A 26723-nucleotide genomic window follows, 5' to 3' on the forward strand; every position below is an offset into this window, starting at 1 on the left:
TGACAGGAACAAGGGAAAGATGCACAAGTTATCTTTCTGTGGGAAGTTTGCTGGTTACTGGAAAATTTAGTAGGATGCCTATACCTATTGAGATGGATGATTATGAGTGTATTGTAACATCTCTTTGCCTGTGTGCATGCATTCTTCTGTCTGCCTGAGTTGTAAAGTTAGAACAGGTAGAGTGTGCCAGGCATAGAGTGGGGAAGGGGATTTTGCACAGGAATGTTTAATGCTATACCATGCCCCCCCCACCAAAAAAAAAAAAAAAGGAATCTAAGCTGAAGGGGTAGAGAGTGATAAACATCACTTAACTGGAGGTCATGATAAAGTTGAGTTGTTGGAGTGAAGGTGCTTAAGCACGTAAGAATAGGTGGTAGTTGGAGAGTGGAGTATTTGAATTGGTGATTTTTGAAGGTGGTACAGGTTTTGGTGCAAAGATCTAAGGTGAGGCCATGGAAGTACGTGTGTGAGGTTGGACAGTAATGAGCAAGAGTCAGATACAGCCCAGGGTATTGGTTTGGAGCCAGTGAATGACAGGGTGAATATTATTTTAGAGCTGCATTGTTCAGTTACTTTTTTATTTTTGCTTTTAAAAAATGTTATTGAAGTATAGTTCATTTATAAATTTCTGCTGTACAGCAAAGTGATTCAGTTATACACACACATATATGTGTATATATGTATATTCTTTTTCATATTCTTTTCCATTGTGGTTTATTTATTGTATTTGTAGCTATTGCACATTTGAGATGTGGCTGTGAGAAAAAGATACACTAGATTTTGAAGACATAGCGTGGAAATAAAGGAATATATTTCAGTTGTTTTATATTGATTATATGTTTGAATGATACTACTTTGGATATATACTGCGTTAAGCAAAATATACTATGAATTTTACCTTTTTCTCTTTACTTTTTAAAGAGTGATTAGTGTGGAGTAGGAAATGGCAACCCACTCCAATATTCTTGCCTGGAAAACCCCATGGAGAGAGGAGGCCAGTGGGCTACAGTCAACTGGGTTGCAAAATAGTTGGACGCAACTTAGAGACCAACCAACAACATCATCTAAATTTAACTTAAATAGTATAACCAGTAAAAATGATACATGAAGTCCAGTGGTAGAGCCAAAATTATTTTAAATTAGGCAGCTGTGTTCATTTATCAGAACGAAAAAGGCGGTTTCACCTCACCTCTCCCAATGATTCCCTCAAGTACTGGGTGAAATGGAAGAGTTGGGAGTAAAATGTGTACCTTTTGACATCCTTCATTAGAATCATGTTGATGCTCTTTTTGTTAGTTTTTAATGGTATTTGGTCATCCACAAGGCAGTATAATCCAGCAAAGACTTCAGAGTCTAAGTCCCGTCTCCATAGTTCACAATTGGACAAGTAAAAAATCTCCAACCCTCAGTTTCCTTCCCTATCAAACAGGGGTCATAAGAGTTGTGGTTTTATATGATCATTTTGAAAATGAAATAAGGTATAAGTATTTAATTTACACAGTTTCTGAAAAAGCACTCCATATATGTCATGATTATGATTTATATTCCCTATGACATATTTATGCGTGTTATCTAAACATCAGCAAATTTTCAGGGCTGAAGTTAACTTAAATATGAATATCAGACAGAAAATTTTGATGAGAATCTAGCCAAATAAAGGTATCTGAATTTCATCTAAAAAAAAAAAAAAAGTGATTAGTGGAAAATTTTAAATTCCATGTGTGGCTAACCATTGTGGCTTACATTGTATTTCTTTTGGGCATTGATTTCTAGAAATAATATTGCCAATAACTGACATGAGGAGCAGGAGGAAAGGCTGTAGTCTGTTGTACCCAGTATAAGACTCCTTTAGGAGAGGGCGTGGGTGGTGTTCTTAGACTTACTTTTGTTGAATTCCTGCTACCTTCTCCTCTGCCGCTGTTTGTGCTTGCAGTTTCCTTCTCTTCAGCCTTTTCACACCTACCTCTGCACTGCCACCCCAGAGCTAACCTCAGGGAGTTTTGCCTTTCTTGTGGAGGAGAGAAATGTCTAGAACAACTGTAATAAAAAGCTATAAAAGAATAACTGTGTAAACAGTTAACAGTATATTCATGAGAGGAAGACTAGTCACTTCTGGCCAGGCTTATTTTAAACTGGTCCTCAAAAGAGGAGACTTCTCGAAAGGTTTTGATTGCAGGGAGATTGTTTCAAGCAGAGGGAACAGCGTGAGAAAAGGTAATGAGAGACACTGAGGCATGTTTATCGCACATCCAGCAGAGCCATGTCTGGATTTCTATATGACAGAGTGATGTAATTGTGGACAGCTGGAGCCAAATTGTTATCAGAACTTCTCATGTTGAAATTATGAGTCTGAAACTGTACTAAATTCTGTAAAGGAAAAGAACAAAATTCTATAAGCACATGTAACAAGGAGACCTGACCTAGTTTGGGCACTCAAGGAAGGCAAACTGTGTGTATTTCTGAGCCATCTGAGCTACATCCTTCACTTCCAAGTCTTGTCAAATATTTTAAATGTTGTGCCTTCCTTCCCTTCCCTGTTATCACCCTTATTATTTCAGACTCTCATAGTTTCATGCTGATATTAACAACCCCTAAATTGGCCTCGTATCTTAATTTCCCTTTTCAGTTTTAGTCAGATGGCCTTTTTGATTATATGTCAGTCTCTCTCTCAACCCTACATTTCTGCAACTGGAGAAGTTTCTGTAACTCCCCCATTTTTGTAGGATTAAGAACAAAATTCTTTACCTGTCCAAATTAAGTAAGTTACTGTTTAAATAGCAGTAGCATGCTGAGTAGGCACTGATCAGAATTATGTAATGTCCTTATTTGTGAGAGAATATATATTACTTCTAATAGGCTTACACTGCCAATATGGTTTATAATATTCGAGATGCCAGAACATTGTTACTCATATTCATTGACAGTGAACAAAACAGTTTGTATAGACTGAGCTTGTGGTTTGGTAGAAAGTAGACAAGTAAATCGGAGAAGGCAATGGCACCCCACTCCAGTGTTCTTGCCTGGAAAATCCCATGGATGGAGGAGCCTGGTGGGCTGCCATCTATGGGGTTGCACGGAGTCGGACACGACTGAAGCGACTTAGCAGCAGCAGCAGACAAGTAAATAAGGCTTCTCTACATTTTGGCATGAGAACTGTGTTGGGTTAAATTGTAGAGCACGTAAGAAGGTAAATTTACTAATATTGAGGATAGCCTGTGGAAAGTATCCCAAAGTTGATGACTTATAAGGTGTGACCTGAATGAGTTGAAATTAACTAGAAGAAGATTAGGATGGGAGAGGAGAGGAGAGGTATTAAAAAACAGCATGTGTATGAAAGTCCTGGAGGATGGAAAGCTGGTTAACAGGGCTTTTAGCGGCAGTGTCCAAGACTGGATCATGAAGGATCTCTTAGGCCATGCTGAGAAATTTGCCCTTTATCCTTAGTCTAGTGGCTAATCATGAAAGATTTAAGCTCAGGAGTGACATGATCATCTTTCTATTTTAGAATAGACCTCTAGTGTGAAGAATGACTTGAAAAGATAATAGTGGAGACAAGGAGAATTTCTTACAGACATCTAGGAAAGGGATCATGGTAGTCCGAATTAAAGTGGTAATAGACATTTAAAGTGGTAGGATTGATGTGACTTGGAAAATAGACGTGAGTGAGGGAGAAGGTGGCATAGAAGTTTTCTGGCTTGAATAACTGGTTAAGTGGTTTGAGAGAAGTTTGATTTGTTAAGTTTAGATGTGTTGAGCTGACTGCTGGGACATAGAAGTGTTTAACATTGTAATTCAGAAGACAAAGGCTAGGCTAGAAATGAAGATTTGGGGATTGTTAACCTCAAAGTGTTATGAGATGATTGAGGTCATCTAGGAAGATTGGAGTGAGTGAAAATAAAGTCAAGAATTCTGAGGACCTCTCACAATTGAGAACTGAAATAATTTAAAAAAATACCTTTTAAAACATAAAATGTCTTGTGTGGACGTGCTGTAATGTCTTCAAGAGTTTTCCTTTCCTTACAGTTATATATAATAGACACTTTTTAAAAATTATGCAATTACAGATATCTTTCACTGTCTACATCTGGTTTGTGAGTTCATTTAGCGAGAATTCAGTAGTCCAGAGTATTTTGAACATATATGATTGCTAGTGGAGAATTTTTTCAGAAATTTGAGAAAAAGAGATCAAGATTAATCATCATCTGTATAACATTTTAACTGCATGTAGTAACATGGCCCTGTTAATTTGGCATTTGGCTTTAAAATATCTGTTTAGTTTTAGAGTTAATTCTAGGGTGACCATATAATTTATCATCCAAAGTGGGACACTTTTAAGAGTGGAAGGGGCTGCTTTTAATAATGTTGCTATAACAACAGGTGTATAGTGGAAAATTTGAAGATCTTGTTGGTTTTTCTAAAATTCTTTTTTTGTGAAGTGCTAGGAAATGAGATGACAGTGATTGAATAATAATAATAATGAAGAGTTTAGTGGCCAGGTAACTTTGCAAAATATTGGATACAGAGTTAACATACTTCTTTCTGCAGGACTTCTTAGGACCTTTAATATGTAAATATTATTTGAGAAGGTAGGGCATGGTGGGGAATTACAGAATCTTGAATTTCCTTGATTGGTTTTGCCACAATACCATATTACTTTGAATATCTATTAACCCTTTGAACCTGGTTTAGAAAATGGTGACTTGAAGTATCCTGTCATTTAAATTGGATCTTTTTAATGTGAAACCCAATCAGATTGTTTCTAGTTTTAAGTTTTATTTAGGATTTTTGATTTTTCATGTCTGGGTAGCTAGCTTTATTACAGTGAGTAAAATTTGAAGTTTAAAAGAAATAACCTCATAAAATTGTCATTATATGTAGATGACATACTATATATAGAAAACCCAAAAGACTCCACATAGAAACACTAGAACTGATAAATGAATTCAGCAAGGTAGCAGGATACAAGATGCACATACAGAAGTCAGTTGCATTTCATTAACAATGAAATATCAGAAAGAGACTATTTGAAAAAAAAACCTTTACAATTTTATTAAAATTTTGTTATTTTATTTCAGAGTATAGTTCATGAACAATGTTGTATTAATTTCAGATGTACAGCAAAGTGTTTCACATACACATGCATACACATGTATGTGTTATTTTTTAAATTCTTTTCCTGTAAGTTCCTACAGAGGGTTGAGCACAGTTCCCTGTGCTGTACAGTAGGTCCTTGTTGCTTATTTGTTTTAAATATAGCATTGTGTACTTACCAGTCCCCAACTGCCAATCTGTTTCTCCCCAGGTAACTGTAAGTTTGTTCTCTAAGTCTGTGAGTCTGTTTCTATTTTGTAAATAAATTCATTTGTATCTTTTTTTAAAAAAGATTCTGTATTTAAGTGATATCATATGATATGTCTTTCTCTGTTTGACTTAATTTTGTATTATAATCTGTAGGTCAATCCATGTTGCTGCAAGTGGCATTTTATTCTTTTTAACGACTAGGTGATATTCCATTGTATAAATGTCCATCTTCTTTATCCATTCATCTGTCAGTGGGTATCTAGTTTGCTTCCATGACTTGGGTATTGCAAACAGCATTGCAGTGAACTTTGGCATTTGTATCCCTTTGAACCATGTTTTTCTCTGGATATATGCCCAGGACTGTGATTGTTGGATCATATGGTAATTCTGTTTTTAGTTTCTGAGGAACCTCCATACTGTTTTCCATGATGGCTGCACCAACTTACATTCCCACCAACAGTGAGGAGAGTTTCCTTTTCTCCACGGCCTCTCTAGTATTTGTTATTTGTAGACTTTTTGATGATGTCCATTCAGCCATTCTGACTCATGTGAGGTGGTACCTCATGGTAGCTTTGATTTGCATTTCTCTAATAGTGATGTTGAATGTCTTTACATTTGCCTCGTGGTCATCTGTTGATCTTCCTATGTTTTGATTGGGTTGTTTTTTTAAAAAAAAAAAAAAACCTTTTAAAATCACACCCACCCACACACACACACACCCACCCACACCCACACCCCACACTCCCCCCGCTGGAATAAACCTGACCAAGGAGGTGAAAGACAAAATTTTATGATGAGACCTATAGAACATTAATAAAGGAAATTGAAGATGATTCAAAGAAATGGAATGATATCCCATGCTTTTGGACTAGAAGAATTAATATTGTTAAAATGCCTATACTGCCCAAAGCAACATGCAGATTTAACACAATCTCTTTCAGTTACCCATGACATTTTTCACAGAACTGGAACAAATAAGCCTAAATAGGGAACTGTAAAAGAACCAGAATTGTGGAAGCAATCCTGAGGAAAAAGAATAAACAGGAGGCATAACCCTTCCAGACTTCAGACAGTGCTACAGTAATCAAAATAGTGTGCTACTGGTACAAAAACAGACATATGGACCAGTGGAACAAGATAGAGAGCCCAGAAGTAAACTCACACACTTACGTTCAATTAATCTTCAACAAAGGAGGCAAGACTGTAAGATGGGGGGGAAAGGCAGTCTTTTCAGCAAGTGGTACTGGGAAAGTTGGACAGCTGCATTTAAATTAGTGAAGTTAGAACACACCCTCACACCACACAGAAAAATAAACTCAAAATGGCTTAAATACTTGAGTGTAAGATAAAACACTATAAAACTCCTAGAAGAGATGATAGGCAGAGCATTCTTTGACATAAATCATACCAATATTTTCTTTGGTCAGTCTCAAGGCAATAGAAATGAAAACAAAAATATACAAATGGGACCTAATCAAACATAAAGCCTTGCACAGCAAAGGAAGCCACAAACAAAACAAAAGGACAGCCTGTTGGAATGGGAGAAAATATTTGCAAGTGATATGACCAGCAAGGGCTTAATTTCCGAAATATACAGACAACTCTTAACAACCCAGTCAAAAAATGGGCATAAGACCTAAACAGACATTTCTCCAAAGAAGACATACAGATGGCCAAGAGGCATAGGAAAAGATGCTTGTCATTGCTAATTGTTGTTTAGTTGTTAAGTCGTCTCCAACTCTTTTGTGACCCCAGTGGACTGTAGCTTGCCAGGCTACTCTGTTCATGGGATTTCTTAGGCACGAATACTGAAGTGAGTTGCCATTTTCTTCTCCAGGGTATCTTCCTGACCCAAGGATCCAACCTGTGTCTCCTGCTTGGCAGGTAGATTCTTTACCACTGAGCCACAAGGGCAGCCCTGCCAGTTATTAGAGAGATGCAAATCAAAACTACCATGAGGTATACCACCTCACACTGGTCAGAATAGCCATCATTAAAAGGTCTACAAATAACAAATGCTGGAGAGGATGTGGAGAAAAGGGAACCCTTCTACACTGTTGGTGGGAATGTAAGTTGGTGCAGTATGAAGGTTCCTCAGAAAACTGAAAGTAGAATTACCATATGATCCAACAATTCCACACCTGTGCATGTATCTGGACAAAACTAATTCAGAAAGATACATGCACCCCTATGTTCATAGCTGCACTCTTCACAATAGCCAAGACATGGAAGCACCCTAAATGTCCATCGACAGATGAATGGATAAAGAAGATGTGGTTCATGCAAACAATGGAATACTACTCAGCCATAAAAAAGAATGAAGTAATGCCATTTGTAGCCAAATGAAGGGATCTAGAGATTATTCTACTAAGTCAATCAGAGAAAGACAAATACTGTATGATTCTCACTTATATGTGGAATCTAAAATGTGACACAAATGAACCTATTAGGTTGGTGCAAAAGTAATTCCAGTTTTGCATTGTTGAACTTTGCCATTTGATACTGGAATATGTTCTTAATTGTGGTTATACATCATTTTAATGTGCATTTCTTGCTTTATGTATTTTGTTAATGAATTATTACTTGCTGTTTATTTTATTTGTATTTTAGACTATGGAAATGATGTTAGACAAAAAGCAAACTCTAGCGATTTTCTTGTTTGAGTTCAAAATGGGTCATAAAGCAGCAGAGAAAACCTGCAAGATCAAGAATGCATTTGGCCCAGAAACTGCGAATGAACTTACAGTGCAGTGGTGGCTCAAGAAGTTTTACAAAGGAGACTAGAGCCTTGAAAATGAGGAGCACCATGACTGGCCATCAGAAGGTGACAGTGACCAACTGAGAGGATCCTCAAAGCTCTTACAACTAATGGGAGAAGTTGCCCAAGAACTCAGCATTGACTATTGTGTGGTCACTTGGCATTTGAAGCAAAATGGAAAGGTGTAAAGGCTCGGTACGTGAATGCCTCATTAGCTGACCACAAATCAAAAATTGTCATTTTGGAGTGTCATCTTCTCTTATACTGTGCAACAACAGTGAACCATTTCTTGATTGGATTGTGACATGTGACAAAAAGTGAATTTTATACAACAACCAGCACCAACCAACTCAGTGGTTGGACTCAGAGGAAGCTCCAAAGGACTTCCCAAAGCCAAATTTGCCCCCCAAAAAGATCATGGTCACTGGTGTTTCGCTGCTGGTCTGATCCACTACAGCTTTCTGAATCCCAGTGCAACCATGACATATGAGAAGAATGCTCAGCAGACTGATGAGATGCACTGAAAACTGCACGGCCTGCCGCCAGCACCGGTCAACAGGGAGGGCCCGGTTCTTCTCTGTGACAGCACCTGACTGCGCTTTGCACAGCCAGTGATTCACAAGTTGAAGTTTTGCCTCATCTGCCATGTTCACCCAACCTCTCACCAACTGCCTAACACTTCTTCAAGCATCTTGACAACTTTTTTGCAGGGAAAATGCTTTCACAACCAGCAGGATGCAGAAAATACTTTCCAAGTGTTCCTTGAATCCCGAAGCACAGATTTTTATGCTACAGGAAACAAATTTATTTCTTATTGGCAAAAATGTATTGATTGTAATGGTTCCTATTTTTCATTAATAAAGATATGTTTGAGGTTAATTATAATGATTTAAAATTCAGGGTTTGAAACCATAATTATTTTTGCACCAACTTAATAGAAAACAAACAAACTCACAGACATAGAGAACAGACTTGTGGGGGAAGTAGGGAAAGGAAGGGCTGGAATCAACACGTTGTAATATTAACAATTATTATATATGTATTTATATATATATATTATATATAAAACTTCGGTTACATTTCCCTGAAAAACATTGCTGTTTTAGGGGAACTTTGAGGGTTGAATACTGATTTATCGAACAGATTTTTAAAAGGCCTTTTCAGTGTTGTTTCTTCCAAGCTAGGCAATATGCCTAGCTAATTTCTTTTTCTTTTTTTTAATCATTTTAGACGTAGGATGCAGCTATAGGTATTGTTTCTTCTCTGTCAAAGAATCTGTTTTTGATCTTTGAATGGAAGATTACACCCTTGTAGATTTAGGAAGGAAAGAATTGAACTTGCACTGTAAAGAATATTATGGCTTTGACTACATGGAGAAATGTTCTGGAATTTGATTAGTTATGTGTTTAATGGTATTGAGTTTTTTTGTTTGTTTGATTATGATAAGCTCATAATATATGTATATATTTTATTTTCTAATAATAACAAAAGGTAAATTATTCTTTTAGCATAATTATAGTACATTTCTTTCTTTTGTTGGCTAGTTTTTTTGACCTTTGGACATATGAATTAAACTTTTTTCCTAATTTTGTGCTTAAAAAAATTACTTCTTCCCTGACAGTAAAATTGGCATTGGTTTGCCCCCCTCCCCCCACTTTTTAAATTTGTTTAATGTTCTGGATATGTAAATATGGATGCTGTTAGGTTTTTTTTTTTTTACATCAGAGGCTTGTGAGTAGCTGATCTTCCTCCCTCCCTAAATTTCAGGAAGAGTGTGTAGTATGTTTTCGTGGTCTCACCTTAATGGAATTTCTCCAAAGAAAATGTGAGCATTTTCTTAAACTTGCTTTCACTATTATAGAAGCTTTGCATGTAAATATCATACTGATCTGTTCTGAAGATAATGATCTGTGTAAGGTTTGTAATACTTTAGCAATTTTGCTTTATTAGCAGTATTACCTTGCAGTAAAGGATGTTTCTGTTGTTTCTCTTAGCTATAACTTGTAGAATATCAGGTGAAAGTATTCTATTTATGTAGAAAATAAAGGGGTATTATCATTAATAGGTTTCTGATAGGATTTAAAAGAATACTTAGACAAGCTGTCACTGTAGGACTTGGGTTTTCCGTGTAACCTATTTTTTTCCCCAGTATTTCTTAGTAGTTTGTGAGCAGTCATTCCCAGGATTTTTAAGGACATTTGTATAATGCACCTCAGTGAGAAAAGGGAACCCTCTTACACTGTTGGTGGGAATGCAAACTAGTACAGCCACTATGGAGAACAGTGTGGAGATTCCTTTAAAAACTGGAAATAGAACTGCCTTATGACCCAGCAATCCCACTGCTGGACATACACACCAAGGAAACCAGAATTGAAAGAGACACGTGTACCCCAGTGTTCATCGCAGCACTGTTTACAATAGTCAAGACGTGGAAGCAGCCTAAATGTCCGTCAAGAAATGAATGGATAAAGATGTGGTATATATACACAATGAAATACTGTCCAACCATAAAAATGAAATAATGCCCATTTGTAACAACATGGATGGACCTAGATATTATCACACTATGTGAACTAAGTCAGGTGGGGAAAGACATGCTATTTGATATTACTTATATGTGGAATCTAAAATATGACACAAATAAATTTACAAAACAGAATCACCTCACAGATGTAACTTATGGTTACCAATGGGGAAAGGGAGTGAGGGGGATAAATTAGGAGTTGTGGATTAGCAGATACAAACTACTGTTTATAAAAGAGACAAGAAGATCCTACTGTGTAGCATAGGGGACTATAACTGATATCCTATAATAAACCATAATGGGATAGAAATTTTAAAAATAAAATTAAAAACAACATTTATGAGAATTCTCTGGTGATCCAGTGGATAGGACTCGGGGCTTTCATTGCAAGGGCCTGAGTCCAGTCCCTGCTTGGGGGACTAATTAAGATCCCACAAGATGTGTGACATCCCCCTCCCCAAAAGATGGATATCTTTTTTCTAAGCTTGTTTTTCTCTGAGAGCTATAAGTCAAGACTGGTATATAATAACCTGAATTGTTTTTCTTGTGCACCCTGGACAATGTTTATTGAATAATTACCTTAAAATTGGAGAATCCTGGGGAACATAATCATCTGTCTCCTAAGTAGTTGAACAGTCATATTTGTAATCTTTAACTTTGTTATCTGAAGGGGAATTTCTTATCATGTGCCATTGGCCTCTATAGCCTTGACCCTGTTACATCTCAAGTTTTAAGCGTGATCTGTATGACTATTTAAGAAGCAAAACTCTCAGATTTTGTCGGTGACACAAAACTGGGAAGAATATATTAGATGACAGAATCAAGAGGAATTAATTCATCATCACTATCATTTCCAGTGCATTTACTGGATCATCCACCATACTTAGCATAGGTCATGTGGAGCAAAGTGTCCTTGAAAATGTCAAAGTCTAGGGAGGACGTAGACTAGAAAATCAAGGAACCCTGTATGATAAGCGCTACAGTTGAGACTGCAGGGTGCAATTCGTAAACAGCATTTTGAAAGGCTGGAATGATAAACATGAAAAAAAGGAAGTTTAACAGTACTATATATAAAGTTCTATTTTTAAATAAAAAAAATTAGAAAATGAGGGGGTTTAACCTAGTAGCATTTCATGTGAAAACTACTGAATAAAGGTTTTAGTTAACCTCAATCTTAATATGAGTGACAATATGATGTGGATGTGACTCCTTGCCCCTGCTGAAAAAAAAGCGTAACATAAAACATCCTTCCATTTGCCTAAAGAAAATAATCCAGTCAGCCTAAAATGCCTTATTAGGTTGCACTGGTAGAAATAGCTGTGTTCATAATAAGATAGATAATACTAAGAATAGTCAGACTTTTATCTGGATTATATTACTCACTCTGAGTATGATGGATAGCAGAATGCTCATGAAATAAGGGACCAGGCTGGGAAGGGTCTCTACTAACAGAATGAAAATTTAAAACCATTGAGCATCAATTCACAGAACTTTTCAATAATGTGTGCTGCTTTAAGATTGTAAACTCATAGTTCACAATCTTAAGTGTTTCAGCAGAGGCTGGGAGACCATCAATTAAGGAGGTTACAAGTAGAACTTCATACATTAGATGAGTTGAACAAGAGGATTTCTAAAGTTCTATTTTAAACTAACAGCATAGTAAGTCAACTATATGTCAATAAAAATAAAGTTCTATTTTATGTTATGATCCTGTGATCCTACAGTTTTTAAAAACATCATTTCATGGACCTTGCTGTTGGTCCAGTGAGTGGTTAAGACTCTGGGCTTCCACTGTAGGGGTTGCAGGTTCAGTCCCTGGTTGGGGGAGGTCCTGTGCCATGCGTTACGGCCACACACAAAAAATCATTTCAGTTACTTACTCGTGTCTGTAATTGTCAGCACTCCACAGCATCGTGTGGGCTTTGTCACCTGACTTTCAAGTCTGAACTCCACTATTTGTAGCTCTGCGTTTGATCGAATAGGTTGTACCTGTGACCCTCACATAATTCTTTCTCTTGATACTTTCCCTCAAAGGTTTTTTACTAATCACTTTTCTGGGACCCAAATTGAAGGCAATGATTGAAAGATTTTGCTTAGTTACAGAATGCGTTTTTTCCCTCACTTATTGTTTCGTTAATATTTTTAAAATTAATTTAGTTTTTAAAATTTCTGGCTGCACTGTGCAGCATGTGGGACCATAGTTTCCTGACCAGGGATCAAACCCGTGCCCCTTGCAATTGGAAGCTTGGATTTTAACCACTGGACTGCCAGGGAAGTCCTGTTTTGTTAACATTTATCTCTTCTACTTTTTCCGCTTAACTTTCAGATAGAGTGCAATGGAATTCTCTAGGCCAGAATACTGGAGTGGGTAGGTAGCCTTTCCCTTCTCCAGGGGATCTTCCCAGTCCAAGGATTGAAGCCAGGTCTCCCGCATTGCAGGTAGATTCTTTACCAGCTAAGCCACAAGGGAAGCTCAAGAACACTGGAGTGGGTAGCCTGTCCCTTCTCCAGAGGATCTTCCCTACCCAGGAATCAAACTGGGGTCTCCTGTATTGCAGGCGGCTTCTTTACCAACCGAGCTATGAGGGAAGCCTTAATAGAGTTATAGTATTATAGAATTTTGAGGATTTGAGTAACCTTTGAGAAGCTCTAGTCAATCTCTCATTTTTTAAAATGAGAATATAGACCCTGGAAAATTGTGATTCAGTAAATTAGTGGCCAAGTCAGTACTAGAATCCAAATTCTACATATACTAGTACCATATTATGTTATACTTGTACTTAGCACATAGGACGTGTTGTTACTTTTGAGAACTGAATTAATATGATTATATGCCCCTGTCTCTGAAGAATAGCTTATCTCTTTGTGTTCATTGTTTGTTCCAGTATTCCCTCTTTCTACAACTCATTTAGGGCTCATTCATGAATCCAGAAAGTGTTTGTTACACAGCTATGTACAGAGCAACTTTTTACCTAAAGTTTTGTTTTTCCTACCTGTACATAAGAAGTTTAGCAATGTATTAGAATTTTAAACTCTTGATTTTTAAATTAAGCTAAACTTTTTTATTATGAAAGTAATACTTTATCCAAATTTTAAACTGTTTTGGTTTGAGTTTGTTATTTTTAGTATTCAAGTTATCATCCAGAAGGAGCTTTTAAAGGACATATCTATCGGTTTTGTGGTAGTACATAAATGGGAATGATGTTTAAATTATCAAAAATCAAAGCCATGGTATGCCCTTTCAACAGAATGTAAGATTTGTACTTTGCTTGAAGGAGAATGCAATCTTCATGTTTTGTCATTATATCGGAGCTAAATGCAAGCCATGTGATGGAAGATAGCAGAAGAGGAAAGATAGTCAGCTAGAGGAGTAGGCGCTGCAGGTCATTTTTCGGTCATCTTATATTGAGAAATCAATAAAAGATGAGAAATTGGGTGGAACAAGATTATGGAGAAGTATGTAACCAACCTAACTTGCTCCTTCAGTAGAAACTGTCTAACTAGGTTTTCCAGTTGAACTGGACATTGCTGACAAATTGCTAATCTAACAACTGTTTATTAACTATTTCAAATGGAAAGGATTAGAAATGATCCCAAAGTCAGTTCCACTGAAAGAAGAATCCAACTTTGAAAATAATGAATAAAATAAAATAAAATTTAAAAAAAAAAAAAAGAGGAAGATGAAAAAGCTGGCTTAAAACCCAACATTAAAAGAACAAAGATCATGGCAAGAAAAGAAAAGAATGAATAAAATATTTTTGGTGTACTGTACCATCTTTAATGTATGCACCGTATTTTCGATAATTTTTTTGTTGTTGATAGAAAGCAAAAGTATAAATGAAATACTAGGACATTGTTAAATGCCTCTTTTGTCTACCTTTAGAATTCATTTTGCTTTATGATTAGTTACAAATTGATACCAGATAAAGATTCGTAATACAGGGTCTGCTTCATGACATCCTTTAAAATACTGCAGTGGGAATGTGTGAACAAGGGTAATTAGGGGGTTCAAAAGGAAGTACCTAATTCTTATTCAGAAGTTAGTTATGACCTTTAATAACATAGGGTCATAGCTAATGAGAAAGTAACATTGGCACTTTATATTTAATCTCAAAAACACTCAGTCTACAATACTTGTTACTATTGCTTGATTATTTATCTTTCTCAGTGTATGGTCCTTCCTCTGTGGTTGAACTAGTGTTCTTATACAGGCACACAATCTATGTATATGTGTGTCTGTGTGTGTAAAATCTTAAATATTTGAGAAGAGATTAAGTTGAAATGTGTTCTTACTGGATGGTAAGGACCTCTTCTTCCTCCCTCCCCATTCCCTTACTGTGTTCGGAGAACACTGGAAGCCAACCTTATATCGCCAAACCAGGAGGTTGAGGGATTCCTTTCTGCCAAAATTGATCAGATAAAAGGAATCCTCATGATAGCCAAGTTTCCTGCCTGATCATCCTGGAGTGAAGTACCCTGGTCTGGTCACTCACACAGTTCATCTCATCATCTTTGTCATCTTAGATAACGAGGCTTCCTGGGTGGCTCAGTGGTAAAGAATCTGCCTGCGATGCAGAAGACGCTGGAGACGCTGCAGGAGACGCTGCGAGTTTGATCCCTGGGTTGGGAAGATCCCCTGGAGGAGGGCATGGCAACTCACTCCAATATTCTTTTCTTGGAGAATCCCATTTACAGAGGAGCCTGGTGGGCTACACTCCATAGGGTCGCACAGAGTGGGACACGACTAAAGTGACTGAGCACGCACTTATTATTAGATATATATAAATGTACAGCTAGAGATTTCCTCCTGCTCAAGGAGAACATCAAGCCTGAGAGGCAGAGACCAGAGAAAACAGTAAGAAAGAACTCAAATTATAGAGACAATGCAGGCAGCTGAAGAAAACCACAATGTCAAACACCCAATTTATTTATATCCTCAAGAGAAAGGACGATAATAAATTCATGTAAAATAAGAACAAGATGTAGAAGGAAAAGAAATGTGCAGCAAACAGAAAAGAACTCATAGAAATTAAAATTTTAAAAGAAGAGTTAGAAGATAAAGTTTAGGAAATCTCCCAGAAAATACAGCTAAAGACAAGAGATGTAAATGCAAGAGGAAAAAGAAAAAGAGCAAAAGAGAATTAGACAGTTTAGGAAGGTCATAATCTAAATAATGACATGAAAGAGAACGAAGTCAAAGGAAGGTTACTGTAAGAAATCTTCCCAGGATTGAAGGACACACATACATCGCTAAATGTAAAAATTTAGCCATGGTCAGTTCATACAATTAAAAACAAAACCATGAGAAACTTCTGTGAGGGATATATAGATGACTGTGAAAGATTGCCCATCAGAAAGATTTCAGGCTTCTTAACAGAAGATGATGAGGAAAGCCTTACAAAATTCTGACAGAACACACGTTCTTGTCTGGAATTCGGTACTGAGCCGAGCTCACTTCTTAAGTATGAGTAAATGAAGATATTTTTAGACAATACAAGGAATTTTTAAAAAGTGTGCTTCCTATGCCCTCTTTGCAGGAAGCTACTGGAGGAACTACCCCAACTAAAAAGAGAAAATCCAGAAAGGAAGAAGTGAGAACAAGGAAACGAGGTCCAACACGAGTGACAAGGGAATTCCCAGGATAAGTTAGAGGGAAATTCCATCAGCACAGTTTTTTGCCACACCAAGAGAGCAAGCAGTTCCAGTTGGAACCTAATGGAGGGTTTTAGGAAGTACATTTTGAAGAAGGAAATTAAAACAGAGATTTACCTGATACAGTTGAATATGTTGAGAGGAAAGTTGCACTTTAGCAGTTTGCAGATGAATTAACTATTACTTCATAGAAAACTAAGCAAATACAAAAATGGTACAGTTATTAACTAGAAGTAAGGTCAGAGCATATTCAAAAACAGACATTACTTTGCCAACAAAGGTCTGTCTAGTCAAGGCTATGGTTTTTCCTGTGGTCATGTATGGATGTGAGAGTTGGACTGTGAAGAAGGCTGAGCGCCGAAGAATTGATGCTTTTGAACTGTGGTGTTGGAGAAGACTCTTGAGAGTCCCTTGGACTGCAAGGAGATCCAACCAGTCCATTCTGAAGGAGATCAGCCCTGGGATTTCTTTAGAAGGAATGATGCTAAAGCTGAAACTCCAGTACTTGGCCACCTCATGAGAAGAGTTGACTCATTGGAAAAAACTCTGATGCTGGGAACGATTGGGGGCAGGAGGAGAAGGGGATAGAGGATGAGATGGCTGGATGGCATCACTGACTCGATGGACGTGAGTCTGAGTGAACTCCGGGAGTTGGTGATGGACAGGGAGGCCTGGCGTGCTGCGATTCATGGGGTCACAAAGAGTCGGACACGACTGAGCGACTGAACTGAACTGAAGGTCATACAAAAAATAAACAGTAATCATGTACTTTTGGCTCATCTGTGAATATTATTTACAGCCATAGTAATAATGTAAACACCAGCAATTGGTTCAACCAAAAATGATGATGGAGAGGTGGAGGTGGGGACTTCCCTGGTGGTCCAGAGGTTAAGACTCTGCGCTCCCAGTGCAGGGGGCCGGAATTCCATCCCTGGTCAGGGAGCTAGATCCCACATGCCACAACTAAGAGTTTGTATTCTGCAACTAAAGATCTTGCATGCGGCAAGTTAAAAAAAAAAAGGCAAAAAAGATCTTGCATGCCGCAACTAAGACCGAGAAGAGCCAAATAAATATTTTTAAAAAGAAAGATGGAGGTAGAGGAGATATAACAGATCTAAATCGTTATCTTTTAATAGGAAACAATTTTTAAATTTAAAATATTAGTTATTTTAAATAACTCTAAAAGACCTACTATATAGTAGAAATGGAGGGGAAATGCCAGAAGAAACAGCTAAAAAGACTTGAAAATGGTTGCCTTAAGGATATGAAAAATGGGGGCAGGGCAAGGGACATGTTTTCCTTCTAAAATTTTGACTTTTAAAACTGTATGCATTTCTATCTGATTAAAAAGATTCATTTTAGAAAGATCTCCTTTACAGAATGCTTTCTATACAGAATATATACATTTCTCAGACATTCTAAATTCCTCAGGATTCTGAAAACTATCATTTGGGCATGTAGAGTCAGCACAGTGCTATCCGAGAAGGCAGTGATTTCTAGTAGTAGCAGTGGTTGATGTTATCTTTAGTTATAAATGTTCATTTTGTTATAGTGTTAACAAATGGAGATTTTAAACACATGGAAGATTAAAATACACTGCATTTCAACATTTCAGATGTGTTTAGTTTACCTCTCTTGTCAGCACTTTGCACTGTGAATTGACTGTTCCATGCTTCTCTGAAGTTTTTGGTTTGAGTAATAGATAACTTCAGATATTTGTGTTTCCCACCCTCTTTCACTTGATTTTTTAAATACTGCACGCTTATTACAGACCTTAAGATTATGCAGAAGCTGCTCCAGTAATAGCAATAGATAGAGCCTTATGTTTCACTATATCTGATTATAAGGTGCAGTGGTTAATTTGAATCCAGAAGTTTTCTTTTATCTTAACCACCAATTATTTTAAGGCTAAAATATTGAAGCTTGAAGTTGAGATTGAATATTAAATAAATTGATCTTTTTTCCTAACTAAAAGGCATGTGGTTTGTTTTCTCTAAAAGACAATAACGTAGTATGAAAGTACGTTTGGCGTAGAAGTAGTTGTGTAACATTCAACAAATTTCTTAACCTTTCTAGGGCTCAGTTTTTCCATGTGTAAAATGAGGACAGTAATTATGATTAATTATGCATCCTGTGATAACAAAACCAAAAATTATACCTATGTCATTAACTTTTTTCTTTTGATGATCAATCAGAAGATTTAATTTTATGTGAGTTGTCCATGTACTCTTCCATAGAAATAGAGCAGTAATCCATCTGTGCTGCATTTAAATCGTTATATCCATAAAGAGTTAGGACAAATGCTGCATTTAAATCCTTACATCCATAGAGTTAGGACAAAAGAATTTTATGGTAACCCATGAATGTTGATTTTTGTTTGTGTTTGACTTGGGAGAATGGAATGGAATTGAAATAGAAGGACACTGTGTTTTGAAAACTCTATTGTGTTTTCTCTGCAAAATGAAATAGATTTGACCAATGTCAAATTTATTTTTAACCTATAATCTTTGAAGCATAATTCATGTTATTCTCTTAAGAGCAGAAGCTTACTTACTAATACAGTGCTTTTCTGTTGAAATCTCTGTTCCTTTTAAAATAAGTAATAAATCTTTAAAATTATTTTATACTCTTAGGATAGGTTGAATAGTAGGGAGAAATTGACATTATAGTAATTATTTAACCTCTGATAGCAATCTAAAGAAAGATATATTTATAGGATTTGGGGTAAAATTTGTTTTTAAGGTCTACATTATATCTTTGTATGAACATGAGAACTTGAGAGTTCGTTTGGAGTTATATTTTAATTGTATGTATAACTTATCCCTGTAGAATCCATCCCCACCCTTTCTTTTAGTATGACTTTCTAATTTTGTTCATCATTCACTGTCAAGGCATTATTGTTGGGCCTTAGTGTTAGACGCTGAAGGTAACATGACCTTGTACCACAGAGGCCCTCAGTCTGATCATGGAATTGTTTGTATAAAAATAAAATTGTAGTACAGCAAAATAAGTGCCAAAATAAAGATATGAAAAATGACCAGTGAGAGTAGTGAAAAGGGAATCATTTAGTTCTGCCAGGCCTAAAAGGCAAGGATGACAAAAGCTGAGCTTGGAGGAGACCAGGCCGGAGAAGGTGGGGGAAGGGCTCAGAGTTTTTTTGATTAACCACCTGTATTGCATATAAAGCTCTTTATACACTTGTTTTTCTGTTTTTCTTAATTGTTGTGTAATATGTAGGTAACTTCTAGATGATTGGCTTGAAATGGATGTCATTTCAGGGAGTGGTCATAAATGAGGAAAGCCAGTTCAGCTTTCGTGTTACTGGTATTTGGGATGAGGCCTCCCTGATGGCTCAGTGGTAAGGAATCCGCCTGAGAATGCAGGAGACACAGACATGGGTTCAATCCCTGGGTTGGAAAGGTCTCCTAGAGGAGGAAATGGCAACCCACTCCAGTATTCTTACCTGGACAATCCCATGGACAGAGGAGCCTGGTGGGCTACAGCCCATGGGGTTGCAGAGTCAGATGCGACTGAGCACACGTGCATGAGTGTACAAAACAGGTGGGAAAATAGAGAGCAGATGGTGAGCTTACATGTGTCTTTCATCCTGACACCTTCTGTCAGTGGTGGTAAAGTCAGGATTCTGCTGTTAATAGCTGTTACGATCTTGGGTCATATTTCCTTTTGGGTTTCATTTTCCTCAACTTTAAAATGAGAGAATTGGTATACATTGATATTTCCTGTTGGTGGTCTCTTAGTATTAAAAGTTGGGGGAAAAGGAGAAAGAAATTTGGGAACAGAGAGTTAAACAAAGTTAGATTTCTTTACTACAGGCTATGGATTTTGACATGTGGATTAAATTCCTGGACTTTTTAGCTGCACGTGTGGGATCTTAGTTTCCACATGAGGGATTGAACCCAGGCCCTCAGCAGTAAAAGCAGAATCCTAATCCCTGGACTGACTGTGAAGTCCCAATTTCTGGATGCTTTAGCCTAGCTTTGACAATAGAGTTAATAGTATATTTCCAGTTTCATCCTAATGGTTTAATGAAAGATCATGGTATTTAAAATTACATGTATCTGTAATTTTACATGTAAAATTACATGTATCTGGGTTTGAATCCTGGTTGATATTTATTATAGTAGCAAGTGGCCTTAGGTAAGTTACTCAACCTTTCTTAACTAGTTTCTTCACATGTAAAGCAGGAAGGGTAACACCTTGTGGTGGTGTAAAGATTTAAGGACAAACCGTATGAAAATACCATATGTATCTGGTATATAATGGGTCAAAAAAGGTATAGTTTAAGCCCTGTAAATCCCCAAATTAGTATAGAATACAATATTGTCTGTAATGTTACAATATTTGTATCATGCTTTCATCTGGTGCTTGAGGTGGACTATTTATGTATTTCACATGTATGTATATAATTTTCCCCAAGAAAACAGATGTTCTTGAGGGCTCATTATCTTGCCATCCACATAGCACTCAGTACTCTCTGGGAGACTTAGTAAGTGCTTGGTAAAGACCTGACGTTTTCACTCTAACAATAAAATGAGGTGAGATGTGGTTCTACCTCACGTCTGCTTTATTTTACTGTTTTCATAACCCTATATAGAAGTCAGTGGGTTTATGAACATTAATTTTAAATTTCTTTGTTTACTTACTCTAAATGGTTAGATTTTTAAGTTTGAAATAACTAGAATTGACTGTAACAGAACTGGCTTTTGTAAACAAAACATAAGGATAAAATGTTATAATAAAGTATCATTTAATGTTGTAAATTATGTTATTGGATTACTAATGTTTCCCATTTTGTTTTGTCTCTAAGCAAATGGTTATGAGCCTTAGAGTTTCTGAACTCCAAGTACTGTTGGGCTACGCTGGGAGAAACAAGCACGGACGCAAACACGAACTTCTCACAAAAGCCCTGCATTTGCTCAAGGCTGGCTGCAGTCCTGCTGTGCAAATGAAAATTAAAGAACTCTATAGGCGGAGGTTCCCCCAGAAAATCATGACGCCTGCGGACTTGTCCATCCCCAACGTACATTCAAGTCCTATGCCAGCAACTTTGTCTCCATCTACCATTCCACAACTCACTTATGATGGTCACCCTGCATCATCACCGTTACTCCCTGTTTCTCTTCTGGGACCTAAACATGAACTGGAACTCCCACATCTTACATCAGCTCTTCACCCAGTCCATCCGGATATAAAACTTCAAAAATTACCATTTTATGATTTACTGGATGAACTGATAAAACCCACCAGTCTAGGTAAGATTATTCTATAATGGTTATTTGGTTACTATTGGAGGATACATTTTCACTTTTGAGTTTGAAGGTAATCCAGATTATCATTCATAATGAATTTTATATTTGGTAGTAGCATCCAGATGGTAATAAGAATCTCAGTTTTAGACAAAATCAAATATATATATAGGCTGTCTTTTAGACAGGAAAAAAATATATTCAGGTCTTCAGTGATGGGTGCTGATAACGTGAATGGTAAAAACTTTCCAAAAATATAAATGTTTTTAAAAGTATAATATTTTAGATTGTTGATTAATATTTTATAGTAACCTTTACAAAATCAAAACCCAGTAATTACTGTCAGTCTCTGAATTGTTTTTAATTTTTAAGGGTTGATGACATCTAAAATGACTTGATATTTTTGATTATTTAAATGACGAAATGGTTTAAATTATTATAGAAGGAGATGTGAGTTTTGATGTGCAGTATTTCAATTTCAGTTGACTTTTTCAAGTGAATATGTGTGTCTTACAGGTACACACATGATCATGGTTATATAACACTAATACACACTTGGAATTTCATGTACTATGTTTTCCCATTGTTTGGTCAGTGTCTAATATATTAATAGAATTCGATGTATTAATCAACTACAAGTTTTAATTGCTGTATGCTCCCTTACTTTATTTAAGGTAGAAGAAAACTGACCCTGTTGGGATCTCTGATACGTTCAGTGTAATACATTTAAAATATCAGGCTTCCAGATGCTGGTTTGTTGTTAAAAATCAGTGATTGCCAAACTGTGGCTGGAAAGGCAAATCCTGCCTGCAGCCTGTTTTGGTGGATCTGAGCTAAGAACTTTTTTTATTTTGATATTCCTAAAGGGTTGTAAAGTAAAAACAAAGACGAAGAAGAATATGCACCCGAGACCATGCATGTCTGCAAAACCTTAAAATATTTACTGTCTGGCTTTTACAGAAAAAATTTGTCAATCCCTGTTACAAATCAGTAAACATTTCAGTTTGGGGGATTGGTGAGTGTTGAATTTTGAGAACATTTACAGAAATTCTTGAACTAGGAAATGTTTGTTTTAAATTATTTAGCAGAATACATGAAAAAATTGATTACAGGAGTCATTTTCAAACAACATGAATTTTATCACATTTGTAAAATAGCCATTAATAAGGAAACACTTGTTGAGAACCTGCTGTAAACTTCTAAAACTTATACACGCTCATTATAAAAAGTGAAAGTGCCAAATTCCCTTCCTCATTAGCACTTCAGTGTGTATGCATACATAAGCACGTTATGTTTCTCGTGTTTAAGAAGGAATCATATTGTACATAGTATTCTGTGACTTGTTTCTTCCTCCCTTTGTCTTACTAATATAGTATAGACATTTCTCCTTGTTCATCTTCCCATTTTTGTTGGAGGCCATATATACACATGGGCTTCCCTTGTGGCTCAGCTGGTAAAAAATCCACCTGCAATGTGGGAGACCTGGGTTCGATCCCTGGGTTGGGAAGATCCCCTGGAGAAGGGAAAGGCTACCCACTCCAGTATTCTGGCCTGGAGAATTCCATGGACTGTATAGTCCATGGGATCACAAAGAGTCGAACTCAACTGAGTGACTTTCACATCACACATATATACATACACATGTGTATACATACACATGCGTATATAATGTGTATGTGTACATGTGTGAGCATGTGTATATATAGTAGCTCATTTCTTATTAAAGACTGTTAATTCTGTGTTCTAAATAAGTCCTCTATTAAAAGACATATTTTCTAGTTTTTCGCTGCCAAAAACATGGTTAATAATTAGCATATCTTGTTTTCAGTTTCACTAATATGAATTTCAGGTACCAGAGTGAATAGATGATGTTTACATACATGTCTATTAAATTTTGTTATGAAAAGTAGAAATGCACATTGGATATACATTATGGTTATATTGAATAATATTTTAAATAAATAAAATTGAACATTTAAATTATTGATATTTGAGGTACTTTGCTTAAGATGTATGTTATATGCTCACTTATAATTGTCTACACTAATTTTTTATGCCTTTGTAGCTTAATATCTTGTCTTATTACTTCAGGATACTTTATCCTTATGAACTTTTTAGTGTGTAAAAATAACGGGTAAACATCTGGTTTTCCCCTAAAAAGATAATAGAAGGAGATAGTTCATAAGAAATTATGTTAAGGCTACAGATAGCTTTTGCTATCTTTCTATATGGTATTTTCTTCTTAATGACTTTTTTAAGAGTAGTCAGTGAATTTTAAATAATATTTCTCTCTTTATGCTTCATCTGAAAAGTTATAGAATGCTTTAATGGAGTGTTTTCATGTAACAGTTTAAGAACAGTGTCATAAAGTTTTACCCATTCTTGAAATCCAATAAGTAAACCCTTGCATTTACAAAATTGACTGAAGTGCTAAAATATTTCCCATAAGGTTTATTTAATTGAACTTTCTTTGTGTTGTTGAGCCTCATTATTTGTACATTCTGGTGAGTGAATGTGTGCTGTCTCAAATTTACTTGTAAATTCAAAATCACTTCTTACAACAGTTGCATAGCCATTTAGAGACATGCACGGAGCTGCAAAAAACTGGAGTTTGCTGATGCGAGCATTCAACCTGTGGTTGATTAGGTGGTTCTTGTCTTCTTGTTTTCTGCTCTCATAAACAAATGTCCTCTTTGCACTCTACTTAATGCCACATTTTTTGCATTTCGGTGCTTTTTGTTGGTGATAATATTGTTTAAAATGGCCCCCAAACATAGTGCTGAAGTTTTGTCTATAATGTTCTGAAATGCAAAAAGGCTGTGATGTGCATTATGGAGAAAATATACATAGTGTTTTTGCTCAGGCATGAATTACAGTGCTTTTGGCAGTGAACTTAGTGTTAATGAATTATCAATATATATCAAATAATGTGTCTTTAAATAGAAACACACAGAAAACAAGGTTAGATATTGATCAGTTGTTGAAAATGTTGTGATCAGAGGCTTATAGGAACTTAACCCTTTGTTTCTCCTAGGAGCAATGGTTCAGTATTCACTAACTCATTGTTTGTAGTGACTTCCTATTAATAGAACACCAGACTTTATGAATGTGTGTGTTAGTTGCTCAGTCGTGTCCGACTCTTTGTGACCCAATGGACTGTAGCCTACTAGGATCGTCTGTCCATGGGATTGTCCAGGCCAGAATACTGGAATGGGTTGCCATTCCCTTCTCCCAGGGGATCTTCCTGACCCAGGGATTGAACCCAGCTCTCTTGCATTGCAGGCATATTCTTTACCATCTGAACCACCAGGGAAGCCTGTCTTCATGAATAAATCCATTATTTTTGATATACACACAAAATGCTAGGTGGTATAGAATTGCTTAGTGGGATGTAAATAGATTTCTAGTTTCTCACTCTTATCATAGAAATAAAATAAAACAATTTGGTTATACATAGGAAGCTCACCAGAAAGTGATTTGTGGGAGTTTATTGATCCAGTAAATATTTGTGGGATGGAAATACTCAGAGACTCTGAAAAGATTGAAAAAAGATTCTGAGTAATCTGCAAGAGTTTAGAATGAAATATTTTAAAGCCCTGCTAAGTAACAGAAACGATTGAAAAAAAGAATCTAAGATTTTTAACATTGTTAAAAGACTTTCTCTGTACTTCATTAATTGAAGTGACTACCTCATTGTAGAATTCAGTTTTCTAAAGGATGGCTTTTGCTAATAGGTCGTTTGTTTTGAATCTAGAAAACTATTTTCTGAAAAATTAAATGCCTTGCAGCATTCTCTTTCTTTCTCAACATAACATACATTTAAAATCATTACAAACTCTTAAGAATTTAGTTTTGACCTGTACTTAGCTAATTGATCACGATCATTTGAGTCCAGAATGTGATGGATAAATTTAATTTTTCATTTTTTCCCCTTCCATTTTATCTGTAAGCACTAAATTTAGACAGAGTTTAAGAGGTTCCAGTGTAAGCTGAATGTTTGTATTGTATGCATGGTTCGTGTTTCTAACTAAAAACAATAGTTTTGGCATTCCCCTACTTTATTAGATAATTTTTATCCATTTTTATAATCATTTTATTTCTTTGCTATGCTATGGTATGCTAAGTCACTTCAGTCGTGTCCGACTCCATGCGACCCCATGGACGGCAGCCCACCAGGCTCCCCCGTCCCTGGGATTCTCCAGGCAAGAACACTGGAGTGGGTTGCCATTTCCTTCTCCAATGCATGAAAGTAAAAAGTGAAAGTGAAGTTGCTCAGTCGTGTCCGACTGTTAGCGACCCCATGGACTGCAGCCTACCAGGCTCCTCCGTCCATGGGATTTTCCAGGCAAGAGTACTGGAGTGGGGTGCCATTTATTTCTTTAACAGTAAGTAATTTTAAGGTCCTTCTTCATTTTGGAACACATATTAAAGAGAACTCTTTTCATTGTCCATAGTAACTGGAAGAATTGGGAGATCAGGTGAAAGTGGTTATAAAGTAAAATGCTTAATTTTCTGTGTATTTTTGTCCTTCAGTATTAAAATCCAGTTTGTTCTATGAGGCCTATTTCAGATGCTTTGATGTTTCCCATCCAAATCAGTTTCACTTTCTTGCATGCTCTTAATAAAATTTGGTTATTTATTCCTCAAGATTAACTCTGATATATTCATCTGTATACTCTCAAAAGAACCTTTTATGTGGTAACCACAGTAAACACTTATTAGCACTCCACTTTATTTAAATACAATAAATAAAGTCTTTTCTAATGTTTTTTTGCAAAGAATCTGAAACACATTTTAATTGATCATATGGGTGTCATCCTTCAGTTTGTCATGAAGCAAGTCACTTTTTTAAGTCTTTTTTAAAATTATTTTTTATTGATGTATAGTTGATTTACAATGTTGTGTTAGTTTCTGCTATACAACAAAGTGAATCAGCTATACATATACATATATCCACTCTGTTTTTAGATTGTTTTCCATATAGGTCATTACAGAGAATTGAGTATAGTTCCCTGTTCTATACAGTAGGTTCTTGCTATCTGTTCTCTATATAGTAGTGTGTATATGTCAATCCCAGTCTCCCAATTTATCCCTCCCTCACTCTTTTTATAAGTCTTGGAAGGTGGCTTCTATATAGGTTTTAATGTTTGTCAAACAGTCTTTTTCATTAAACACCACAGGTCTAAAACACCACATACTTTCTCACTGTGTATTTGATTTT

General features: G+C 36.3%; 1 protein-coding gene across 3 annotated transcripts in view; it reads left to right on the plus strand.

The window, feature by feature from the left end:
* The window catches only part of PIAS1 (protein inhibitor of activated STAT 1), a 127970-nt gene that overhangs the window by 15839 nt on the left and 85408 nt on the right, over window positions 1–26723 (plus strand). For all 3 annotated transcript variants that reach the window (XM_005211290.3, XM_059890308.1, NM_001075396.2), the window contains one exon: window positions 21064–21508. In XM_005211290.3, coding sequence (XP_005211347.1) covers window positions 21064–21508 — 445 coding nt within the window. The remainder of the gene's footprint in view (window positions 1–21063; window positions 21509–26723) is intronic.

Source organism: Bos taurus, chromosome 10, assembly GCF_002263795.3.
Source record: "Bos taurus isolate L1 Dominette 01449 registration number 42190680 breed Hereford chromosome 10, ARS-UCD2.0, whole genome shotgun sequence".
NCBI classification, from domain to species: domain Eukaryota; kingdom Metazoa; phylum Chordata; class Mammalia; order Artiodactyla; family Bovidae; genus Bos; species Bos taurus.